Below are 23,044 nucleotides of genomic sequence, written 5' to 3'. Positions count from 1 at the left end.
GAGGAGCATTGAAGCTGAGAAGTGTCATTTCTTCAAACCCCTCTGCAGCCACTTGAGTTTGCTTTCATTCAATATGCATGTGAATTTCCTTTCTAGGAGGATTGCAAGTTTTAGGCTGAGGACAACGTATTAGACTAAGGATGAACCCTAAGGCTGCCAGGTACTAGAAGGTTCTAGAGGTTCACAGGATGTAAGTAACTATAGCATATGCCAGGTGTTTTTTTAAAGCAAATTTCACAGATCCCTTAAGATGAGTGATAGCCTCAAATTGTATATGGACAGGGTGCTGATGTATATGGACAGGATGCTATGTAGGGAGGGTCCAAGAAAGAGCTGGATGAGGCAAAACCTGGCTGGGGACACAGCCAACTGTGTCTGTGGAGCCCTTATGTCTTCCCTAGGGGAAAACTCATGTCCTCCATATATGTGAGCTGCAGAAGCTAGATTGATGAGCAGTGGCCACTCACACTTGCCTCTCTTGGCGTAGAGGTTTGGACTCAAGGGTGGTCTGGAACTCAAACATTTTTGTATTTGGAAAACAGTTCCTTTAATAAAACAAAGACAATGAGCCCTTCTCCATCCATTTCCAGCGATCAATCCCATTTTGTTTTTTCTGTGCACTGAGCCCTGGGGAAGGTGAGTCGTGTGTAATTCTGTGTGCAGCTTCTCAGTGACAGGTCTGTTTCCAGCACAAATATATGTGCTGATGCTTTCTTCAGAAGTACCCTAAGTGCTGGAGATGTTTTGGAATACACAGAGGTAAACCTCAGATGCCTCTTCTTCCCTGGGCACTGGGTGAATGGAAGCTTCTTGGGGTGGACTTCAGCCTCCACAGCACCGTTGCTGTTGCCCCCAGAGACTCTCTCCCAGTTCTGGAGGCTCTAGCCACCTCCCTCACCTACCCATCTGCAGACCAGCAAAATATTCTCCCCTTCTCGTCACCAACCAGGAGTTTGGTCTGGTTTCTTGGGAAGAAAAAGAAAAAAAACAAGAGCGTCAGAGCCAGCCTGTGAGGACTGACTGTATCAGCCCACACTCAGGAAAACTGCCTTCTGGGGCTTGGTCCAGGACCTCACAGAGCCAGTCCTGGCCTCATCTCCCTGAAGCCAGGGACTGCACTGGAAGAAATGGAGACTACACTGATCAGGGCAGCAGGGGCCACTGAGCTGGGAAAGCTGCGGGTCCCAGAGTACAGAGAGAAAGTTGAAGATGCTAGGGATTCCAGAGAGCAGGCTTGGCCCCGCCTCTGCCAGCGTAGCCTAGGAACAATACTTCCTATGTGGAGAGCTGATTGAATCTCAGTAACTAATTCCACTGGGTCACCATGATGGCTAAAATCATGGGAACCAAATGTTGTCTATGACACTTAAATAAATAGTATTTCCTAAGGCCCAGTGTGGCTGGGAGATTCTCTGGTGGGCCTGCCTAACAGTCTGGCCTGGGCCTGGTCTGGGCCCAGGGTTGATGGGATTTTGCTAGGGTGGTCATAGCACCCTCTGCTGGAGGCCTGGGGAAACCAGGTTACACTTACTTAGACACAGCCAGGGCTGTCAGGGCAGGGCTGGCCTTGCTGGGTTTGCCTGTCAAAGCAACACTGATGTCCAGCTCTCGACTCAAGGCAAGGTTCTTCTCCCACCTGCGACCTGCTGGAAATGTGCAAGAGAAGAGTTAGAACAATGTCCATGCATGAGACCATGGACATTTACACAGTGGGCCACACATACACACATATTTATATTTGTGGTCAGCAACTTGCTAAATTGAGGGAGGTGAAATATATTTAATCTTAGCCTGTGCTGTTGCAACAGAAAAAAAGGACCGTCCCAATTTAATTTGCAGGCTGTGATAGTTACATGTGCTGACGTGCCACGGTATCCATTGTGTACCAAATTGGATTTGTGTATTATTGCTTTCTAAATTGCATGCCTAGTTCAGCAAAATTGTTCATCAGTGTTTACTGGCTTTATGCTTAATAAGATGCCCCACAATACCTTGCTGCCAGGATGTAATGCAGCCTGTAATTGCCTAGTAAAAATAAATTACATAAAGTTGGCATTATCAACTTATCTAAATCCTCTCATGCCACAACCAATAATTAAATGCTGAGAACTTTTTTTATTATTTTTTTTCAAAAAAATATAACTCAATGATTACTTCACTCATTTTAATGACTGCATTTGGGGACAGACAGTAATTCTTTCACAAATGTGAAGGGTGAGATGGAGAGACAGCAGCTGGCCATGTCCCTCTGAGGTCATTTTGCTGGACTCAGGGTAAGGAATGGTGCCATGGGCTTGGTGGTCCTGGGGTGCTGGCCTGCATGTGCAGACAGGCCTGGGTACCAGGGAAAGCTGAGGGATACCAGTGGGAGAAATTGCCTGGAGTCAGAACTAGGCATCTGTAAATTCCTACACAATTCCAAACAGCACACGTTTCCCGGGTGCTTTTTATCTAACAGATTGAGTGCTAATCGAGGGAGTGATTTCTGAAATAAATTGTATTCAATTGCGTTGGTTCTTGCTGCATATGACAAGTAAATGAATTCTGGGCAGAAATGAGATTACATCTGCCCACAGATGCACGATCCTCAATCTCTTCAAAGAATCTCCTTTCTTGCCCCTGAAGATATCGGAAAGGATGCAGCAATACACGCCATGAGGACGCGTGTGCAACTATGCACATGTCACTCTTAATATTTCCCCATTTCCAACAAAAATGGTTTGAGCAATATTGTAAAAACAACACGCTCTGGATGCCAGTGACTCACACCTGTGATCCTAGCTATCAGAAGATTGAGATCTGAGGATCTTAAGTGGGAGGCTAACCTGAAGCCGACAAAACTTTTTTTTTTTTTTTTTTTTTGGTGAGTCGTGGGTCTTGACCTGCTGTCCCTCAGCTCTTCAGCTCAAGGCAAGTACTCTACCACTTGAGCCACAGGGCCACTTTCAGTTTTCTGGTGGTTTATTGGAGATAAAGAGTCTCAAGGACTTTCCTGCCTGGGCTGGCTTTGAACCACAATCCTCAGATCTCAGCCTCCTGAGTAGCTAGGATTACAGGTGTGAACCACCAGTACCCAGCTCTACAAGACTCTTTTATCTCCAGCAAACTGCCAAAAAAGTCAGAGATGGAGCTGTGACGCAAATGATAGAGTGCTATCCTAGAGCCAAAAAGTTCAAGAACAGCATCCAGGTCCTTAAAGCACACACACACATACATACACACACACACACACACACACAATTTGCTTCCTTATTAAAGTCCTCCAGAGAGTTATAGTTGTCAGCTGGCATGCAGATGTGTTGGCTGTGTACACCAGTATGTCATTCCATCCTCATCCTTACACAGCTGTGGCAGTCAGCTCAATGGGGCAGTGGTGGCCTTAGGTCAGGATGGATGACAGGGGCAGATCATGGATTAGGGACTCTGTCATCTTGAAACCATCTTGTAATTTCCCTAATCTCATCATCAGCCACTGTGTTTAAAGAAAAGAATCTCTTAGGAGCCTGAGACAGTGACAATAATGATCTGAGTTTGTGGTGTAGATCCTGGCCTATGTCTGTCACTTCCTGTCATCAATGCTCTGTGTAGCAGAGGTACGAGACTTCTATTTGACAGACAGGGAAGCAAGGTCACACAGGTTGCTGGGTCTACAGTCTTGTTTCCCACTTCTCCTTTCCAAGACTCAAGCAATGAACAAACACAGCCTCACTAGAGTTGTTGATGCTGGTAAGAAACCTATTGTTCTGTTGGCCGGATCCAACCTGTGAATGGTTCTAAGGTGCCTCTTCTTCATCTGTCCATCCATCTACCATTCTAGCCATTCACTTAGCCTTCTTTTCTGAGCATACTTATTGCAGTCATTGGCTAAGCTAGTACCCTTAGCTCATTGGGCCTTGAGAGCTGCAAAAGGAAGCAGTTGGTCCTAAAACCAAGATAGCGGGCAGTGCCCACAGAACTGCTTCACTAGCAGGCTGAGAATAAGAGACCTGTACTGGTTCCCTTCCATATGGACAAAATTAGAGGAGGGAGCGGAATGCTGGTGGCTCATGCCTATAATCCTAGCTACTCAAGGGGCTGAAATCTGAGGATCAAAGTTTGAAACCAACCCAGGCAGGAAAGCTCACGTGAGACTCTGAGTTGACCAGCAAAAAGCCAGAAGTAGAGCTGTGGTGCAAGTGGTAGAGCACCAGCCTTGAGTGGAAAATGCTGAGACAGCTCCCAGGCCCCAAGTTTACATCTCTGTACCAGCATAGGAAAAACAAAATAAAACAAACAAAAGAAAGAGGGAGGAGTTCAGCTGCTGCTCTCCAGAAAAGGGCTGAGATTCTTACAGTGTATTTTTTTTTGTCATAACCTACTATACTGCTCCTAAGATCCTAGTGACTCAATGTGGTCATATGTGTGTATATGTGTGGGGGGGGAGGGGTGTGTGTGTGCATGTGCCCACATGAGTTCTCACCAACACTGGGACTTAAATTCAAGGCCTTTTGCTCTTGCTTGGTTTTCACTCAAGGCTGACACTCCACCACTCGAGTCACACCTCCACTTTCACCTTCTTGCTGATTAGAGATAAAAGAGCCTCACAGACTTATTCCCAGGTTGGGTTTGAGTCAGGATTCTCAGATCTCAGCCTCCTGTATTAGTTAGGATTACAGGCGTGAGCCATTGGTGCCTGGCAGAATCTACACTTTCTTAAGTCCCTGAGCAATGCTCAGATTCATATTGAGACTCATATTGGTGATAATCCCAGACTCACATTGAAGATCCTGTCATGTGGAGTTGGGTAGACTAAACCAAGGCCAACAGGGCTATCTGAGACTGGAGGGATCCACCTTCTGCTCCCCTTTCTAGGGAAGGGGTTGCTCCCTTTCCCATCCACACTCTGGCTGTCCAGGCAAATAGCTAGCTGCATCTAGCTCCCTGGTGGGCATTAGTACCATCCAGGCAGATACAGAGCATCAAATCAAAATCACCAACATGTGTTTCCCCTCCTGAAGCTCAGGAGCCCCAATCCCCAGTGTGCATAGGGCCATGGAGCACCCTAGAGCTAGTGTAGTATACTGGTGTCTACTAGGCCTAGGCCAAGATGTAACAAGGAGCTTTTCATACTGCCACCCCCCAACTTGCAGGAAGAAAATCATTCTCCCAAGGTCCATCCCCAGCCCTGGCAGCAATCCCCAGAGTGTTGTCTTCTCTCAGCTCTGAAGCCCAGAGGCAAAGCAGGAAGAGAAGAGGGAAGGGAGATAGCTCAAGGCAGGAAGATAGCTCAAGGCAGGTGTGGCCTCCTCTTAGCCAGACAGGTACCTTGAGGGCTTGGAGGCTGAGTGGAGGGTTCCTCTGCTGTTCCCTGCCCAAGAATGGACATCTTCATGTCCTCCGTCTTCCAAATCTGTCCAGAGAGAGTAAACGTGTCATGAGCTGGGAAAGCGATCCTGTCTGCAACTCTGGATGGAGGTGTGGGGGGTAGACATGCTAAGTCTCCACCTCTGGGGTGGGAAGGACAAAGCACAGCTACGTGGGGGTTTAGTTACTACTCTCCATGTGGAGGCTTATTACTGAAAGGAAAATGTAACCCAGGCAGAAAGGTACCCAGAAGACCATGTGGACAGAAGTCATATAGAGGAAAAGATTTATTTTCCTTTCATTTTCGTGGTCTGTATGGGGATAGGCTCCCCAGTGGATTCACTGGGAGGGCCCTTCCAGCGACCCCGGGACCTAACCCACTGTCCTAGGCAGACCCAAAAGACTGCCAAGCTGATTTCCTACTGAACTGAGTGCCTCCTACACGTCTGCCAGTGGCTGATCAAGTCCTACCCCCAGGTAAGTGAAGAGTCTAGAGACTTAGATTTCACTGGGCAGGCTCAGTGCCTCTGTCAGGGGGCTTCAGGGCCCCCCTACCCCTGAAAAACTTGACCAAGTATTTAAGCCACATTTCTGAAGGCCTCCGTGGCCGTGGAGAAACGTGACGACATTTCCCACTGGTTGTTTCCCACTTTTTGAGCCAAATTGCACTTCCGAGGATGCTCTGCAGCAAGTTTTTGGTTCCAGGTCACTTACCATGGGCCGGACACAGTCTAATATTCCTGGCATTCTTCAGGACTCCCCCTTGGGTTGTCTCTTAAATAATCTAAAAGTGCTCCAACTTGAATCTGACATTGATCCACAGGAGCTCATATACTTCTGTACTGAGATATGGCCTGAATATTCACTGGACAATCAGTCCACGTGGCCTATTCATGGGACACTGGATCCTGTATCTTATGGGATTGATCTATCCAACTTCTGCAGGTGGTCAGGCAGGTTAAAGGAGGCCAGCTACGTAGATGCTTTCTCTTTCTTTCTCTACTTCCTCCAAACTAAACTAAGTCCTTAAGTCCTCCTGCCCAACTCCTTCTAGCCACAAGGCCACCAGTGTATAACCCAGACTCTATTTCAGATCCGGTGGATGAGTTGCTGCCATTTCAAATACGTTGGGCAACAGCCCCTGGGCTGCGCTGGAGGAGGTAGGATTTCCACTGAAGGAGGTGGGACTTCCGCCAGAGGTGGCAGCCCCCTCCCCCGCCCTGAACCAGCAGCCCTCACTCAGCCCTCCTATCAATGGTTCTGACACCCTCCATTCCCGCACCATCCAAGGCCAAGGCCCCCTTCCACCAGCAACCTCTCCTCCCCGACGGACAAAAGCATGCCTGGCCTGGCCACTCTGAACCAGCTGTCTCAGCTGAAAGATGCCCTGGAGGTTGTTACTCGCCTTACAGAAACAGTATTTATAATGTATCATGTGATTTCTTTTTGTTTCTTTGTATGTTCCTTCCTCACAGTATAAGCCCTGTTTTCACTGTATTTGATGTTGGTGCCCTGCATCTTGTATATACACTTCTCTAATTTGGGGAGGGGAAGGGAAAAAAAAACCCAAAATGTTTAAATAGGGATACAGGTTGGGAGAGAAGGGATGGTAGGGGAAAAACAAAGGATGAGGCAACAAGGCTAGATAGGAAATGTACTCATTACCTTGCTCATGTAACTATAACCCCTCTGTACAGTATTTTTACAATAAAAACCTTAAAAAAATAAACAGAAACATTGAGTACCATCCTTACCCAGACCCAAGGGCCTGCTACAGACCAGAGTGCTACTTGAGCCCACGTTCTTCCATTATGGGAGGTGGCAGGGGCCGGTGGCAGAGATGCACCTGGGTTCTTTCTCTGCCAATCCTACTGCCTATACCAAGAAGCTGCAGCATGTACTCCTATCCTATGAGGTAACCTGGTGTGGCGTATATATAAACTAGTACCCTTCTACCAGGGGAACAGCGGGATATTTAGGAAAGGCCCACTGCTATGCAGATGAGGCCCACCAGACCACCCCCAATCACCTAGCTGGGACTGAGGCTAGTGCCTGACCAGGATCCTCGCTGGGATTTACAATTACCCAGGTGGTGGCCAAAGGTGAAACCAATTTATTGCCTGTATAATGGATGGTCTCAAACATGTGGGCCACAAAGCCATCAACTATGGCAAAATGGTCACGGTCATACAAGACAAAAATGACTAAGTCAGACCCTCCTGCTACATGAATAGTGGAGGTCACCATGTGCTCCCTCTTGGGAGAAAAATGGCTCCTCTAATAAACCTTATAATAGTCTTTCTCCTGTGCCTGCCTGCCTGCCTCTGTGTGTTCCCCTGGGATAGATGTGAAGGATCCCTTCAATTACTCTCACCTCTGGGTCCTGATGTACTTCTCCCTCTATTTTCCACACCCAGTTTGTTTATGTGCCCATGGACTTTTCTGCCCTGGTTGACTTCAAACTGTGATTCTCAGATCTCAGCCTCCTGAGTAGCCAAGACTGTAGGTGTGAGGCACTGGTGTGCAGCCCAGCTTATCATCTTGTTACTAAGTTAATATCTACTTCTACCCATGCCATTGTCCCTGGGGGCCTCTCTGCACTCTGACCCCATGCTCTCTGCATGCATGCCCTGGGGCTGACTGCATGAGTTGTGTCATCTCACTTGCTGAGTCTGGACTTTGATTGCTGGAGGACAGGAAGCAGCTTTCCCTCCATGGTTCTGTGAGCTGCCCCCCTGCACTGGGCAGATCTAGAACTGAGTGCTTCACACTGAGGATACTTATATTCCTGCCTTGGATAGGCCCAGAGAAGAACTGTAGCTGAGGCTCCGCGCCCACACCCTATCAAGCCTAGACCTCTGCATTTTCTTCATTCTGGCAAGCCTGGAACACCTTGGTCTCCTACAGACCCTGAGCTCCCAGCCGCTGAAAGAGCCCTGTGAGGCATTTCCTGCTAGTCAGCCTCTCCCAACTCATGCTGGCCAGTCAGCCTACAGACTTCACAGGCTTTGACTGCTCTGTGTCCTCAGGGTTCAGCTGAAACATCACCTCCCCTGAGCTACTCGCGCTAGAAAGGACACCTCTCCTTCCCTTGGGCTTTCTCCTGTCACTCCATTCCTTCCCCAGAGTGTCACCTGCTGACATGGGAGTCTGGAGGGCCATGGAGGGCAGACTATGAATTTCAGCTGCGAATTCTCAGAGCAGGCTTTTGCAAATATTTGTAGCATTTGTACAGTGAAAAAAATCTATTTTTTCTTTGCTAGTCCTGAAGCTTAAACTTTAGGTCTGGGCACTTGTCCCTGAGCTTTGGTACTCAAGGCTAATGCTCTACCCACTTGAACCTTAGCGTCACTTCTGGATTTTTGTAGTTAATTGGAGATAAGAGTCTCATGGACTTTCCTGCCTGGACTGGCTTTGAATCACCATCCTCAGATCTCAGCCTCCTGAGTTACTAGGATGACAAGTGTGAGCCGCTGGCACCCAGCAATAACTTAGTTTCTTAAATCATGAAACTTGGGTTCCACAAGTATACCTCATAATTATCCCTGTTCTTCACCCATTCCTTCATCCTGTCAATCTCAAGAATTAACCACTGAGACACCTACTTCCCATTTTATCCCTTTGTATCAGTGGTCCCTTCTTTTCTTGGCCCCCTGAACCTCCTTCCTCTCCACAGATGTTCTCAAGGCCACGGTACTTCTGATTACCTCAACACGTGCATACCTTTCTCTGGGATGTGAGTTTCCTGATGAAAAGGTCTGATTTCCTTGATTCCTGTCTACGGGGCTTGTATGGAGTGCTTGGTATGGAGTTAAGCCTTCAGTGGTTATTGAATGGGTAGCAGGCAGGTGGATGGATAGATGGATGGGCAGGCAGTTAATGGGGGAGTGGGTAGATTAATGAAAAGATGGATGTGGATGGATGGGTAAGTGGATGGACAGATGAACTGGACGGTAGGTGGATAGCTTAATGTATGAACAGAAGGCTGGAGAGATGCATGAATGAATGAATAGACAAGTTCATAAACAGATACACAGGCAAATAGTTGGGTAGACCCGTTAAGGGGTAGATAAATAGGTGGTTAAGTTGGGTTGCATAAATGATACATATATCTCTTTTCAGCATTGAGCCCTAATTTACTGAATGTGAACATCAACATTCTAGTGACCATTCAGCAGTCACATGAACTTATTAATATTCACTTATACTAATGTGTTGTTAACATGTTAGTATTAATTTAATATTAATATACGTGCATGTGTGTGCACTACACAATCCATGCATATGCATATAATATAATATATAATACTCATGCGTGTACATACATACTATATGACATATAATACAGGTGTGTGCATGTATGCATATGTGTATAATATACATACGTATGCATATGTATACATTTATATAATACATATGTATTTATAGGTGTGTGGATATGTTTATTGTATATATATTTTTATATATATATGATTTTATTTAGTTTTTTCCTTAGAGAAAGTCCTATCTTTCTTTCACTTGCTCTAACTGCTGCCTAGACTAGGAAGGTCTCAAAGGCCACTTATAGAATTGGACCCCTATGGGGAAAATGGAGAGAACATTTCTCGTGTCCTCTTGTCATTCTGACCTTACAAAACACACCTACCCGAACAATGCCATCTTGACTCCCAGTGACAATGACGTGACTTGCATCCCATGCGGGGCCCTCCACCACACAGCAGCAGGTTATGGCTCCTTCAGGGCCCCAGGCGGTGGTGATGCTGGCCAGGGGCTGTCCGTTGACGTTCCACAGGGACAAGTGAGCTCCCGCACAGGAGACGATGACGCCCTGCAAAAATGACAGGTGCCATCTCTGCCGACCCATCTGTCCTCTGCTCAGCCACCCAGTCTTCACGCTGCATCACCCATCTCTGCCATCTTCTTGCAACATAGCCCCCAAATCCCCTACAACACACTTTCCAGCTTACTCATGAATTTGCTCTATTTTCACACAGTTAACTTCTTGACTCTTTCTATTGCAATGATATTTTGGGACAGCACTTCTTCTGGCAGATGGTGACTGGCTGTTACGGCTTGGGATGAAGTGTTCCCCATAAGGCCCATGTGTGGAAGACTTGATCCCCAGCTGGTGGAACTAATCATTGAGATGTGATTGGATTATGAGGGCTGTGACCTAAACAAATGGATTGATCCACCAAAGGATTCATAATTTTGATAGTGCCATTGGGAGATGGTGGAAAGTAAGCAGTGGCACCTGGTTAGGGGAGACAGGTCACTGGAAGTGTCTTTGAAGGTTAATATCTTGTCCCTGGACCCTTCTGCGTGCGCTCTCTCTCTCTCTCTCTCCATTGCTTCTGGCAAACGCAGCTCTGTTCTAGCTCTTTCTGTAGGTGGTTCCACCTTGACTTAGATGCACAATAATGGAGCTAGCCATCATGGACTGAAACTTCTGAGACTGCAAACAAAATAAATCTTTCCTCTCTTAACTTGTTTCCGGCCTTTCATCACAATAGCAGAACATCAACATACTGGACCCCTTTTGGGGTTGCTCCCAGAGCCCTCTTCCTGGCCAAACCCTGGCTGCCACAGATGACCCCACCTGACCCCACCTGAGGTTACACCTCTGGACAGGGTCAGCAGGCCTACAAGTGACTGCCCAGCTTAGCCTCATGAAGTTTAGGTGGACAGCATGGGACAGAGGTTCAAATGACTGCAAGTGGCTCATGAAGTTAAGTGATGCCCCTCAAAGGGAACCATAGAGAAGAAATTTCCCTGTTGCATTTCTTAAAACACTTATATCCAGAGTGTCTCTCCCAAGTCCTGTCTAACCTACAAAAATGGAGTGGTAGCCATTGGAATGCTGGGGCCATTCCTTTAAGCCTTGCCCACCTACCATGGGATGTAGAACTCAATGCCCTTCTACAAGCTGGCTTCTATTGTACCACTTCTCAAATGCTTAGGGCTAGCTGTCCAAAGGCCAGAAACTTTTAGCACATCTCTGCCCAGCCCCCAGACCTGGGCCCAACAAGCATGCAATGAACCCAGATGGCTCTGGGACAACCTGTCCTGGTACCAGTGTTCTCTGGGGCTTGGGAACACCATTGGTAATGGTTCTGTGTTCTCCTAGATCAAGGATTTGTGCCTTCTCCAATATGTTATTTCATCTATCTATGCACCTTCCATACTACCTATCATCATCCATCCATCCATCCATCCATCCATCCATCCCATTCACCCATCTATCCCATATCCACTTACCCCTTATCCACTCAAACTGCCAACTATCCATCCACATATCCTCCATCCACTCATAAATCTATCCATACTTCCAACTATCCATCCACCTATCTTCCATCCACTCATAAATCTATCCACCCATACTTTCAACTATCTATCCATCCACCCAATGACCATCTACGTATTTATCCTTATGTCTTTCCACTACCCATATTTCTATTTGTCCATCGTTTTTCTGTCCATCCACCCATCCACTCAGCATCCATCCACATATGTAACAATCATCCTATATTTAAGCCTGTCTGGAGCACTAAGTCTAGCCAAAGTTGAGATCAGGACTTTTCATTATCTTTCCCTTCATCTATGAATCCTCTACCCACATAGCCCATGCACTGAATCCCTGGGGTTTTGTTTGAATTCATGCAGGAACTCTGCAGCCTCAGAGAACTCCTGGAGGAAAAGCCACACTGATTTTATATTTTTATGTGTATGTTATATAAACATATATAATGTGTATGTTATATATACATACATATATATATATAACTTTACATGTATATGTACATCTGAATGTATATACTATACACTTACCTATATACCTATATATGCACATATATTTGTATATGTATGTATACATACATACCTGTGTACATGTGCCTATTTGTATGTGTGCACACGTATTTATATACACTCGATGTATATACATGTTTTATATATACGAATATACATGTATATATGGATATATACATATGTGTGTACACATCTATACATATATACACATAGACACATATGTATCCCACACACAGATCTCTGCCATTCTACCAGCATGCTACCATGCAAGCTGAAAGACATGGATAGGACACAGACATGGAGAAACAGGGATCTCACCGAGATGTCACTGATGGCGATGGCGGAGATGCCCTCACGATGGGCAGGCAGGCGGGCCACGTGGGCGAGGTGGTCCAGGTCCCATAGGATGCAGGTGCAGTCCTGGGACCCACTCACCAGTAGGCTGAAGGTGACTGAGGCTGCCAGGCATGTGACAGCCTGAGTGTGTCCATACAAGGCCTGGAGACAGGAGCCAGACCCACAGATTATGACAGAAACCCTTCACTCCACTATCCACTGGGTTCCCCACTCTTCCCTTCATTGCTGGGCTCAAAAAGGGGAAACAGAGGTTCAGAGTGATTCAGTGATTCCAGAGCCTAGTCTGGGGATGGGCGGCAGTGGGGAGGCCAGGGCGGGGGGAGGATGCACATGTACGGGTCCACAGCTGGCAATCTGTAACATCAGATTCTAGGGGTTGAGGCCCAGCTGGAGATAATTAGGAATCACTGTATGATAACCCGACCAGAGGTAAGCAGTGTCCTTAGGCTCTGTCTTCCCAGCATGTATCTGGAATCTGAGACAGCCCACAGTGCAATTAACATGTGAAGGCTGGGGCTGGAAAAGTGGGCGGTGCTGTCCAGGCCAGATGCCTTGGCAGTATCACTGGGAGCTTGCTAGCTTGCTAGAAATGTAATTTTCAGGCTGTTCCTGAGACCTGAGTCAGAGCATGGCACAGCCCTGCAATCTGCATTCTCACAGCCTTCCAGGAGATTCTTGGGCATGCTCACATTGGAGAGGGTCACACTATGGGACTCAGATCATTATCGAATAAAATGTGACTTTTTACCAGAGGCTAGTGGTTCATGGTTATAATCCTAGCTACTCAGGAGGCTGAGATCTGAGAATCGCAGTTCAAAGCTAGCCCAGGCAGAAAAGTCCATGAGACGTTTATCTCCAATTAACCATTAGAAAATCCACAAGTGGAGCTGTGGCTGAAGTGATTGAGTGCCAGCCTTGAGCAAAAAAGCAAAGGCCCTGAGTTCAAGCCCCAGAACCAACACACACACACACACACACAGAGTGACTGTTCAAGTCTGAAGGGTCTGGGTTCATGACCAATGGTGATATAAGGGCCTTGCTCTGGGCTTCAGATCTGGCCTATTCAGGGCCTGGCCAGACTTGTGGATGGCCAGAGATTTTGCTCTTCAGTGGATGTGTTGCTAAGGAAGAGAGGTACTCATGGCCCACTGCTGCAGGCCTGGTAAGGATTCTGCCCCAAGCATCCCAAGGCCACTGGGAAAGCCTGACATGACCCTGTGCCTGCCGTGCTCTGGAATTAGCCAGGTACGTGCAGAGGTGGCATTCTGGAGCATAACTAGCCTGGCTAGCTTGTTGGTAAACCTCCACCCTCAGGGCAGAGACAACCGCTCACTCATTTGGGTCAATGAGACCTAGCATCATTTTTCAAAGCTGTCACTTTGCCTGATGACAGCAATTAAAAGTTTTGCCACAGGTTCCCTTTTGTCCTCAGTGGATCCTAACATGACACCAACCAGATGGTGGTGGCAAGCTTCTGGGCAGAACCCAGGGAAGAAGATTTGGGTCATCTCGGGAACATGGAAGGTCTCTAACTAGAGCAAGGAGAGGATGAGGCAGAACTTTTTGAATGAGGGCTGCTGACAGCCGTGACCACAGGGGCACAGCAGCTCCACAGGCACGGGAAGGGGACCCAGGTGTGAAGTCCAGACCTCAAAACAGCTGTTCTGAGTCAAGCACCAATGCAGGCTGCATGTTCCTGCATGCAGCCTGTGTGGTCCACATTGCCCACAAAGGCAAGGCAAGACTGTTGTCTTGATGAGCAGAAGTCACAGCTCCAAGCCAGACTCACCATCCATATCCTGTGCCCACCATTGGAAAGGCAGAGGAAAGCAAAGGAGGACACAGCAGTTCTGAATGTGGCTCCCATGTGCTTCTCCATATTCTCAGAATGTGTGTGTGTGTGTGTGTGTGTGTGTGTGTGTGTGTGTGTGTGTGTGTGTGTGTGAATGTCCTTCAGTGCTTGGGCATTGACCCTTAGTTTTTTGCTCAAGGCTCTACCACTTAAATCACAGTTCCATTTTTTTCTTTGCTGGTTAATTAGAAGAGTTTAGAAGATTTATCTGCCTGGGCTGGCTTAAAACTGTGATCCTACAGGTGGACCCATTGCAACAATGCGATGTACAAGTCATTATGTCGTAAAACTAACTTTGCAACTTTGGTGGGAGGAACAGGTGGGGGGGCATGGGAAAGGATGGGAAGGGGAAACAAAGAAGAGCTAACAATGCTTGATAAGAAATGTACTCGTAGGGCCTGGGAAGGTAGCTCAGTGGTAGAGTGCTTGCCTTGCATGCATGAGGCCCTGGGTTCAATTTCCCAGCACCACATAAGCAAAAAAGAAAAAAAGCCAGAAGTGCGCTGTGGCTCAAGTGGTAGAGTGCTAGCCTTGAGCTGAATAGCTGAGGGACAGTGCCCAGGCCCAGAGTTCAGGCCCAATGACCAGACTGCCCCCCCCCAAAATGTACTCATTATTTTGCCCATGTAATTGTAACCCCTCTGTATGGTATTTTCACAATAAAAAAAAACAAACTGTGATCCTCAGATCTCAGCCTCCTCAGTAGTTAGGATTACAGGATGCATCAACTAGAATAACTTCATTGTATCATCTTGCAGAACACTGAAGTAACAAAATATAAATAAAACAATTGTCTCCAAATCATTCACAATGGTATACATGGCAAAGTGGTTACTTTCAATTAATTATTGGTGGCATTGAGAATCTAGAATGAAAGTGGAAAACCTCGTATCACTGATTAGTAAGTCTACTCCAAAATCATCAGAAGGAAACAATCAGTCAAAAGCAAACACTGTCTCTCTAAGATACCTTCTACAGCACTACTTAAAATAGTGGAAACCTGGAAATAACTTAATTGCCTAGTTTTAGGAGAAAAGGTTTTACTAAGCTGTGGTGCATCGGACTTGAAATGTAATTTTGTGGAAATAGAATCATCTGGAACAATTGAAATGTAAATTATAGAGGCTGTAGAAAAATGAAGAGAATTTGATAGGCTGGCTGAAAGCAGAATACAAATAACTACACAGGCTGGGTTAAAGGTATAAATATGTATATCAGGCACAATAATATGCAGAAATGGAGACGTTCATGAGGATTATAGAGAAATTGTCTGCCTTTGAAGAGAATTTGAAATGTCTCTTTAGTGGAATAGTTTTAACAAGTGTTGATGGCGTTAGTGGATGATGACATGTCTCTAGGTCAGGGGTGGACCTTTGCTAAGAAGCTGGTGTACCATGCCTGTACCTTGACTGTACAGGAGCCTGTCCCCTGAGCCTGTGCTTAGGTGAGCACTCTCCTGACACACCCTTCCTCCAGCACCCCTCCCTGCCCAGGCCCTGTTCTTGTCTTGGGGATGCAGCAAGTGGCAGTGTCACCTGTGCTCTAGGGAAGCACATGTTTCCAGAGAAAACCAGCTTAGGAACCAGGCACAAGTGAATTTTGTACCATTCATTTGGTTTTGGTCCTTTGGGGATCTATGGCTAACTACAAAACAGATGCACAAACGATTTATATTTCTGAACTAGAAGTGTCCCTGGTTGATGTTCTGACCCAAATTCAAGACTACACAGGAAGAAAGCTGGGTGATGAAATTTTCAGACCTTAGTGACTATCTCTCATTTTCATTTCTTCACATGCTGAATTTTTAAATAAAAATATTCCCCTAAGGTTACTCAAGCCTGTAATCCTAGCTGCTGGAGGCTGAGATGTGGTTCAAAGTCAGCCTGGGAAGGCAAGTCTATGACATTCTTATTTCTGATTAACCACACAAAAGCTGCAAGTGGAGCTGTGGCTCAAATGGCAGAACACCAGTATTGACCCAAAAAGCTCAGGGACAGTGCCCAGGTCCTGGGTTCAAGTTCCAGTACTTGCACCCCCATACACAAAACATACATAGGAAGAGCATAAAATTTAGATATAGGTGGATGAACCCAGAGTTAAACACACGCTCAGCTTTCTGAGCCTCTGTTCCCCCATTGGAAAAGGCAGGAATACTAGTGTCTGATTTGAAGGAATAACATTAGAGCACACAGAGGCCCTGGTGCATTCTGGGTGAAATGGAGCACTTCTTTCCCCAGGCAGCATTAGGGCTGGTGCAGGCCCATGAGATGGGGCAGAGACTTCATTGCTCCCAAGCTTCCAGCCTGCGGTTGGTTTTACTTCTGCTTCCAATCCTTCCTTTTTCACGTAGTCTCATCTTCTGCATCTGTGAACTTGGAGAACTTTACTTCTTGGGCACCTTAATTTTTCACCAAGAAAGTAGGAATGACAACAGTGCTTATTTTACCAAACGGTTAGAAGGTGAACTAAGGAAAACTATGGCACAGTGGCCAGGCAGGGCGAAGGCTCAGAAAGTATCACCTTGGTGCTGGAGAATGGCTTCCTCTCTGGCCCTGGTGTGTGTGGTGGCAGCTGTGTGTTACATGGTCTCATTGCAGAGTGACAGAATGACAGGCTACCCTCTGCTTCTCATAGAGAGCAGGAGTGCCAGTGTGGGCATGTTCAGGCACCGTGGCTGCCCACAGCACAGGCATGTCCAGTGTGGCCCTATCCCTGCCTGTGGCAGGGTTACTCCCGGGGCACTATGCCAGCCTGATGCACATACCTGCCGCAGGTGCAGGCCTCTGGGGCGGCCTCTGACCACACTGAGCTCCCACACGCACACCACAGTGCTGGCCCCTGCCGTGACCACCATCGTTGGGGATGGGCACACTGCACACAGGCAGCGGCCCCACTCTGCTAGGTTCTCGAACGTCATCAGGATCTGGGGAGATGAGAGTGAATGCTGGTGCAGGGTGGGCAGAAGCCAGAAAGCCAGGACAACCCTAGAGGGGAGCCCAGACACCTGGGTGTTCTGAGAACTAAGGACACAGCGTAGGATCAGGAACCAGGCCCAGTGATCATACCTAGGCCATCTCAGGCCTGGACCCACCATTCCAGTGGTGAGGACTCACACAAGCAGACACAGGATGAAGAGCTACTCAGATGCCTGGATGAAGCAGCTGATACTAGGTGGGAGCAGAGTGGGATGGAGCATGGAGGGCAGGGAATTCATGAGATACAGAGGTAGAAGGGGAGCAGGGTGGGAAAGGGCTGGGAAGAAGACAGAGACAGCTGCAAATCTAATGGTGGCATGAGGCCATCAGCAGAGAGTTTTACTCCTGGAGGGCCAAGCCAGAATATTCTCAGTCAACACCATGCCTGGGGCAGCCTGGAGAGCTCCCTCAGACCTTCCCACCCAGTGTGAGTGAGCATCTGGATGGGCTCGTTGTATTCATGTGACTGGCCAGAGTCTGCACCAGCAGCATGAATGCTGGACTTCGTGGAACCTAGATTTGGGTCTGACTCACAAAGGCTCTTTGTTTGGGGTCCCGGGAACCTCTTCCTCCTATGCTGGGGCATGGTAGCTTTGAGCTCAGTGGTCTCTGGACCACCTTGGCCGCAGCCAGAGGAGGAGCAGGACCTGTGAGGCCTTCTCTGTTTCCCTCACCTTGTCAGAGCCATAGCTCCCCAGGCAGCAGCTGAAGTCATCGAAGCCCCAGCTGAAGGTCTTGTTCCAGAGAGGGGGCAACAGCACCTTGTTCTTCTCCACAGCCAGGATGGTCTTCTCGGTTGGGACAATGTGACCGATGGCCCCTTTGGGGGACTCTGACCCTAGAGAGAAGAGGAACATATCTACCCCCACCCCCATTGTCAGTGAGTATGACTGGGTATAGAGAGGAACAGCACCCACGCTCCAAGGCAGGCTAACTGGACTTCACCAAGCATGCACCAGGATCGGGCACTGCTTGCCAAAGTCTTGTCAGACCTGAGCATGGCCCAGGTCCCCTCTCCTTGGTTCCACCACAAACTTGGACCCTCACATGATCCATGGCTCAGGATCTCTGTGGCTGTGATGCCAGGAGATGCTGACCACCTGCTCTTCCTGTGCTCCCTAGGAGAGGCCCTACACATGTGGCCTGGCCTTCTGTAACTGCACTCCGGAAGCCACACCTGGCCACAGCTGGAATAAGATTCAGAGTTCAGAGTGGGTAAGTCACAGCACACTTGCTACCCCCCCCCAGGGCCCTTCTGTGGAATGGGGACAATGATCCCCTCTCAGTGGGGCTTGCTGTGCTCCCATGGTGGTGGCAAGGATGCTGTTTACCATGAGGTCCCACCATAACGGGCCTTTCCCTTCTCCTGGAGGCAGACCCTTCTGAGTGACATGGGAGAACCACCGTGTCCTGAGCCGCACACAGCACACAGCGAGGCAGCAGTAGAGCTGGGACTCACCAGCCATGATCAGGGCCATGTGTTCTCAGTCCCATGGATAGCCAGGGCTCAGGGACAATAGTGACCAAAGTACAGAAGGTGCTATATGCTACAGGGCCTTGGAATTTGTCCAGTAGTCTTCAGAGGGAGGTGTGTATGTGTGTGTGTGTGTGTGTGTGTGTGTGTGTGTGTGTGTGTGCTTTAGAAACAGATAGACACAGAGACAGAGGAAAAACAAAGAGAGAGACAGAAACAGGAGAAAGAGACCAATAGAGAGAAAAAGACTAGAACTAGAAACAAAGAAAGAGAAAGATATAAAGAGAGACAAAAAGAGGAGAGAGGAAAAGACAGACAGAGAAACAGAGCAGGAGGGGGGAGCTTTATGTGTGTGTATGGAATGTACATAGATACACAAGAGCGAGGCATGTGTCTGAAGCCACACAGACCAACATGTGGGTCCTCAGATGTCAGGCTCTGAGCCAGTGTTCTGGAGGCTTCCAAATAAGTGGAATCCCACCACGTTTAGCCCTTCTAAGCCAGACCCCATGCTTTGCCTAGGTCTCTACACCTGACTTTCCAGGAGAGCCCCATCATGAACAACACAGGACCAGAAACTCACCTTTGACCATGACCTGGGAGGGCCTTAGGGTCTGCAAGCTGTGGAGGAAAGGCTGTGGGTGGCTGGGCATGGCCGCAGGTGTGGATGCATCCTTTCCTGGCACCAGCTTCCCTGCCGTGCTCCTGGCCGGGTGGGGCTTGGTAAAGAGCTGGAATGGCATATGTAGCACAACATACAACACAGGTGGTTTAGGGGGCAGATGCCCAGAGACCAACCCAGGCAACCATAGCCGCACTCTACTGGGCACTGCTGGTCTGCTTAAAAGGACGGCATCCTGAGCTGGGTACCAGTGACTCGCTCCTGTGATCCTAGCTACTCAGGCAGCTGAGATCTGAAGATCATGGTTCCAAAAGCCAGTCCAGGCAGGAAAATCCATAAGGCTCTTAGCCCCAATAAACTACCAAAAAGCCAAAAGTGGAGTCGTGGCTCAAGTGGTAAGGTTAGCCTTGAGCAAAAGAAGCTCAGGGACAGCAACCAGACCCTAAGTTCAAGCCCCAGGACTAGCACACACACAAAAGATGCAAATGCTGCCCGGTGCTGGAGGCTGAGATCTGAGGATCACGGTTCAAAGCCAGCCTGGGCAGGAAAGTCCATGAGACTCTTATCTCCAATAAACCACTAGAAAACCGGAAGTGGCACTGTGGCTCAAGTGGCAGAGCCCTTGCCTTGAGCTGAAGAGCTGAGGGACAGCACCCAAGCCCAGAGTTCAAGCCCTACCACCACCACCACCAAAAAAAAAGACCCAAATGCTGCAGCTGAGGGGCCCAGGGCTGGAGAAGCACAGCCTTTCGCTCAGCTATCAGTGCAGAAATCATTACTGACATCTGTTCAAATATTCTGAGAAGCAGAAGGTAACCTTAGTAAGTGGTATTTTTAATTCTCATTTTTCTCAAATCTCTGCCATCAACTGTTTTTTTTTGTCTTTTGCATATCCAGGCAAAATTTTAAGTGTCACCTGGCCCCAGTGTATGTAGGATGGATCAGAAAGGACCACTGCAGCCAGAGTGGACTCCTCCCTGGCTGGACTCCTGTGGAACTGCTTTCTCTACCCATCCATACTGTCCTGTGCTCCCAGATGGAAATGGCTGCTGGGTACTAGGCTGGAAAGCACCGAGGTGGGAGCTGAGCCTGGCTGGCCACAGGTGTGAGAACAGGAGTCAAGTTCAATGGAGAGCCTGGGATCTCAAGCAGCTTTAGCCCGGTGATAGCCTCGATCAAATGCCAGCCTATCTAGGAGGGCTATGTTGGCGATCAAGTCATAGAAATCAGAATAATGATTTATATAATGATTGTGTGTGTGTGTATGCGCGTGCGTGCGTGCGCCAATACTGGGGCTCAAACTCGGGGCTTAAGTGCTATCCTGTGCTTAATTTACTGAAGGCTGGTGCTCTACCAATTGAGCCACACCACTACTTCCAGTGGGTTTTTTTTCTGGGGCGGGGGGGGGTGTTGGTGACTAATTGGAGATGAAGACTCTCCCAGACTTTCCTGCCCAGGTTAGCTTCAAACCTCGATCCTCAGATTTCAGCTTCCTGAGTAGCTAGATGTGAGCCACTGGAGCCTGTAAAACAATGATTTTTTTTTCCATGGGAATTTAACAGTAGAAAGAGGCCTCCATAGGCTTGGGGCCTGGCTCCTGCAAGAGCGTCCACAGATTCAGACCCAGGAGCAACTCTGTGCAGCTCTGAAGCACTGGCCCTTGATGGTGACACTCAGAAGCCTCAGACAGAGCCACGTGGTGAGGATCAGTTCCACAAGCTGTGAGTGCTCTTAAGCTATCAATACAAGCATGCAGCCTCCTATTTCTAAACATCTGTCCTAAAGGGACACAGCCAAGAGGCCAAAGGGCCTTGCAGCTGCTACCAGCAGGCAAGACATGCTCCCACACCAGTGGGGCATGCTTCAGTGCCATCTACCCACTTGATCTACCCGCCTGCTGGGTGACCTGACCTGCTCACCTGGAGTTCTACCTCTGCAGCTTGTTTGAGCTGCATTTCCATGCAAGAGACAGAGCTTGAGCCTCGGTCTCCAGATCCATCAGAGAACACTTTCTTTAAAATCTTTTTGGTGGTATTATAGAACTCAGGGCCTCCAAAGTGTTTTACCAACTTGAGCCATGTGCCCAGGCTATTTTGCTTTCTAGATTACATGTCAGGTAGGCTCACACTGCTTTTTGTCCTTATTGGACTCAGACTCTGATCCTCCTACTTTTGCCTTCCATGAGGCATAAAAGTGCCCTTCTATGCTCTGCTTTTTTTTTGTTTTGTTGAGATGGGAGAGGAGAGAGTCTTACTAATTTTTGTCCTGGCTGGACTTGAACTATCATCCTCCCATCTCTACTTCCTAAGTAGCTGGAATTACAGGTGTTTGCCACAATATCTATCCCCTCCCCCAACCATTTCTTATACTTATAAGAAAACTCAATTGTGCAAACACACAAATAACTAACTTTTACTGAGAGCTAGAATATTTCAGGCATTTTCTAACTACTTGATATGCCTCTACTCACTGGAAATAATAACCTTGTAATCTTAACTACGTGGTAGCCTGAGATCTGAAGGGTCACAGTTCAAAAGCCAGCCAGGGCAGAAAAACTCTGTGAGATTCCATCTCTGGTTAACCAGCAAAATGTCAGACTGGAGGTATGATCAAGCAGTACAGCACCAGCTGACCAAGCAGAGCAAAGTTAATGCTCTGAGTTCAAATTCTGATACTGGCAAAAGAAAAATGAATTTTAAATAGTGAAATTATCACAGTGGTCAGTCACATATGATGGTGGAAGAGCCTTTACTGATATCATTAATGATGTCATCATTGGATCAATGTCAGGCAGTAAACGGGCTGAGGCCTGATCCTGAGGGCACAGGACCCCTTCAGAGTGCCCCCCACCCCAGCTCCTACCAGAAGAGCTTGTCTTCATGCTCTTCCTCAAGCCCACAGTGCCCATGCAAGATGATGATATGGGCTGCCATACCTGCTTGGGCACCTGTCCAAAGTTGCTGACGAACCCCAGGATGGTGCTCTTGATCAGGGGGTCCCCAATGCTGCTGAGGTCCATTCTGTCACCGTAAAAGTAGGGGTGGAAGGTGTTGACGGCCTCCACAGCGGCTGGTCCTTGTTGCTTATATCCAAAAATGAGATCTATCCAGTGGTGGAGGTTGGCACTGACAAAGTCACTTTCCAGAGCCTGGAATGGAAACCCAGCAAGTGTGAACCCCAGGCCACGGGGAGTTTGGGCTGAGCTTCACAGAGCTGGAGGCATGTGTGTTGGGATAAGGGGAATAACATGACTTCCTGGTAGGTACCCACAAAAGAATCAGCCAGGCACCAGTGGGGATGCCCGTAATCTTAGCTACTCAGGAGGCTGAGAGCTGAGGATCATGGTTTGAAGCCAGCCTGGGCAGGAAAGTCCTTGAGACTGCAATCTCCAATAGCCACCAAAAGAGCCAGAAATTGAGATGGGGCTCAAGTGGTAGGGCTCTAGCCTTGAGCAAAAAAAAAAAAAAAAGCGACCCAAGTCCTGAGTTCAAGCCCCACGACCAGCACACAAAAAAAAAAATAGGTCATTTTTCACATCATTTTTCACAGCATGATTGCCTTTGTTCACCCTTCCTGTGCCCTTTCCTCTACCCCAACCCTAAAAAAAAAAAAAA

General features: G+C 47.9%; 1 protein-coding gene across 5 annotated transcripts in view; it reads right to left on the bottom strand.

Annotated features, from left to right (window-relative positions):
- Nucleotides 1-228: 228 nt before the first annotated feature.
- Wdfy4 (WDFY family member 4) overlaps nt 229-23,044 on the bottom strand; it is a 275,656-nt gene continuing 252,840 nt past the window's right edge. For 3 of the 5 annotated variants that reach the window (XM_013033730.1, XM_013033735.1, XM_013033731.1), the window contains 9 exons: nt 22,366-22,578; nt 19,392-19,539; nt 18,009-18,193; nt 17,124-17,282; nt 12,469-12,648; nt 9,989-10,171; nt 5,305-5,389; nt 1,532-1,646; nt 229-965 (listed from right to left, as the gene is read on the bottom strand). In XM_013033730.1, coding sequence (XP_012889184.1) covers nt 899-965; nt 1,532-1,646; nt 5,305-5,389; nt 9,989-10,171; nt 12,469-12,648; nt 17,124-17,282; nt 18,009-18,193; nt 19,392-19,539; nt 22,366-22,578 — 1,335 coding nt within the window. In that variant the 3' untranslated portion in view covers nt 229-898. The remainder of the gene's footprint in view (nt 966-1,531; nt 1,647-5,304; nt 5,390-9,988; nt 10,172-12,468; nt 12,649-17,123; nt 17,283-18,008; nt 18,194-19,391; nt 19,540-22,365; nt 22,579-23,044) is intronic. The other 2 variants (XM_013033733.1, XM_013033734.1) reach the window with 2 other exon arrangements.

Source organism: Dipodomys ordii, unplaced genomic scaffold (genome assembly GCF_000151885.1).
Source record: "Dipodomys ordii isolate 6190 unplaced genomic scaffold, Dord_2.0 Scaffold176, whole genome shotgun sequence".
Lineage (NCBI taxonomy): Eukaryota > Metazoa > Chordata > Mammalia > Rodentia > Heteromyidae > Dipodomys > Dipodomys ordii.
The sequence above is the reverse complement of the archived record's forward strand: the minus strand, read 5'-3'. Positions and strand labels throughout refer to the sequence as shown.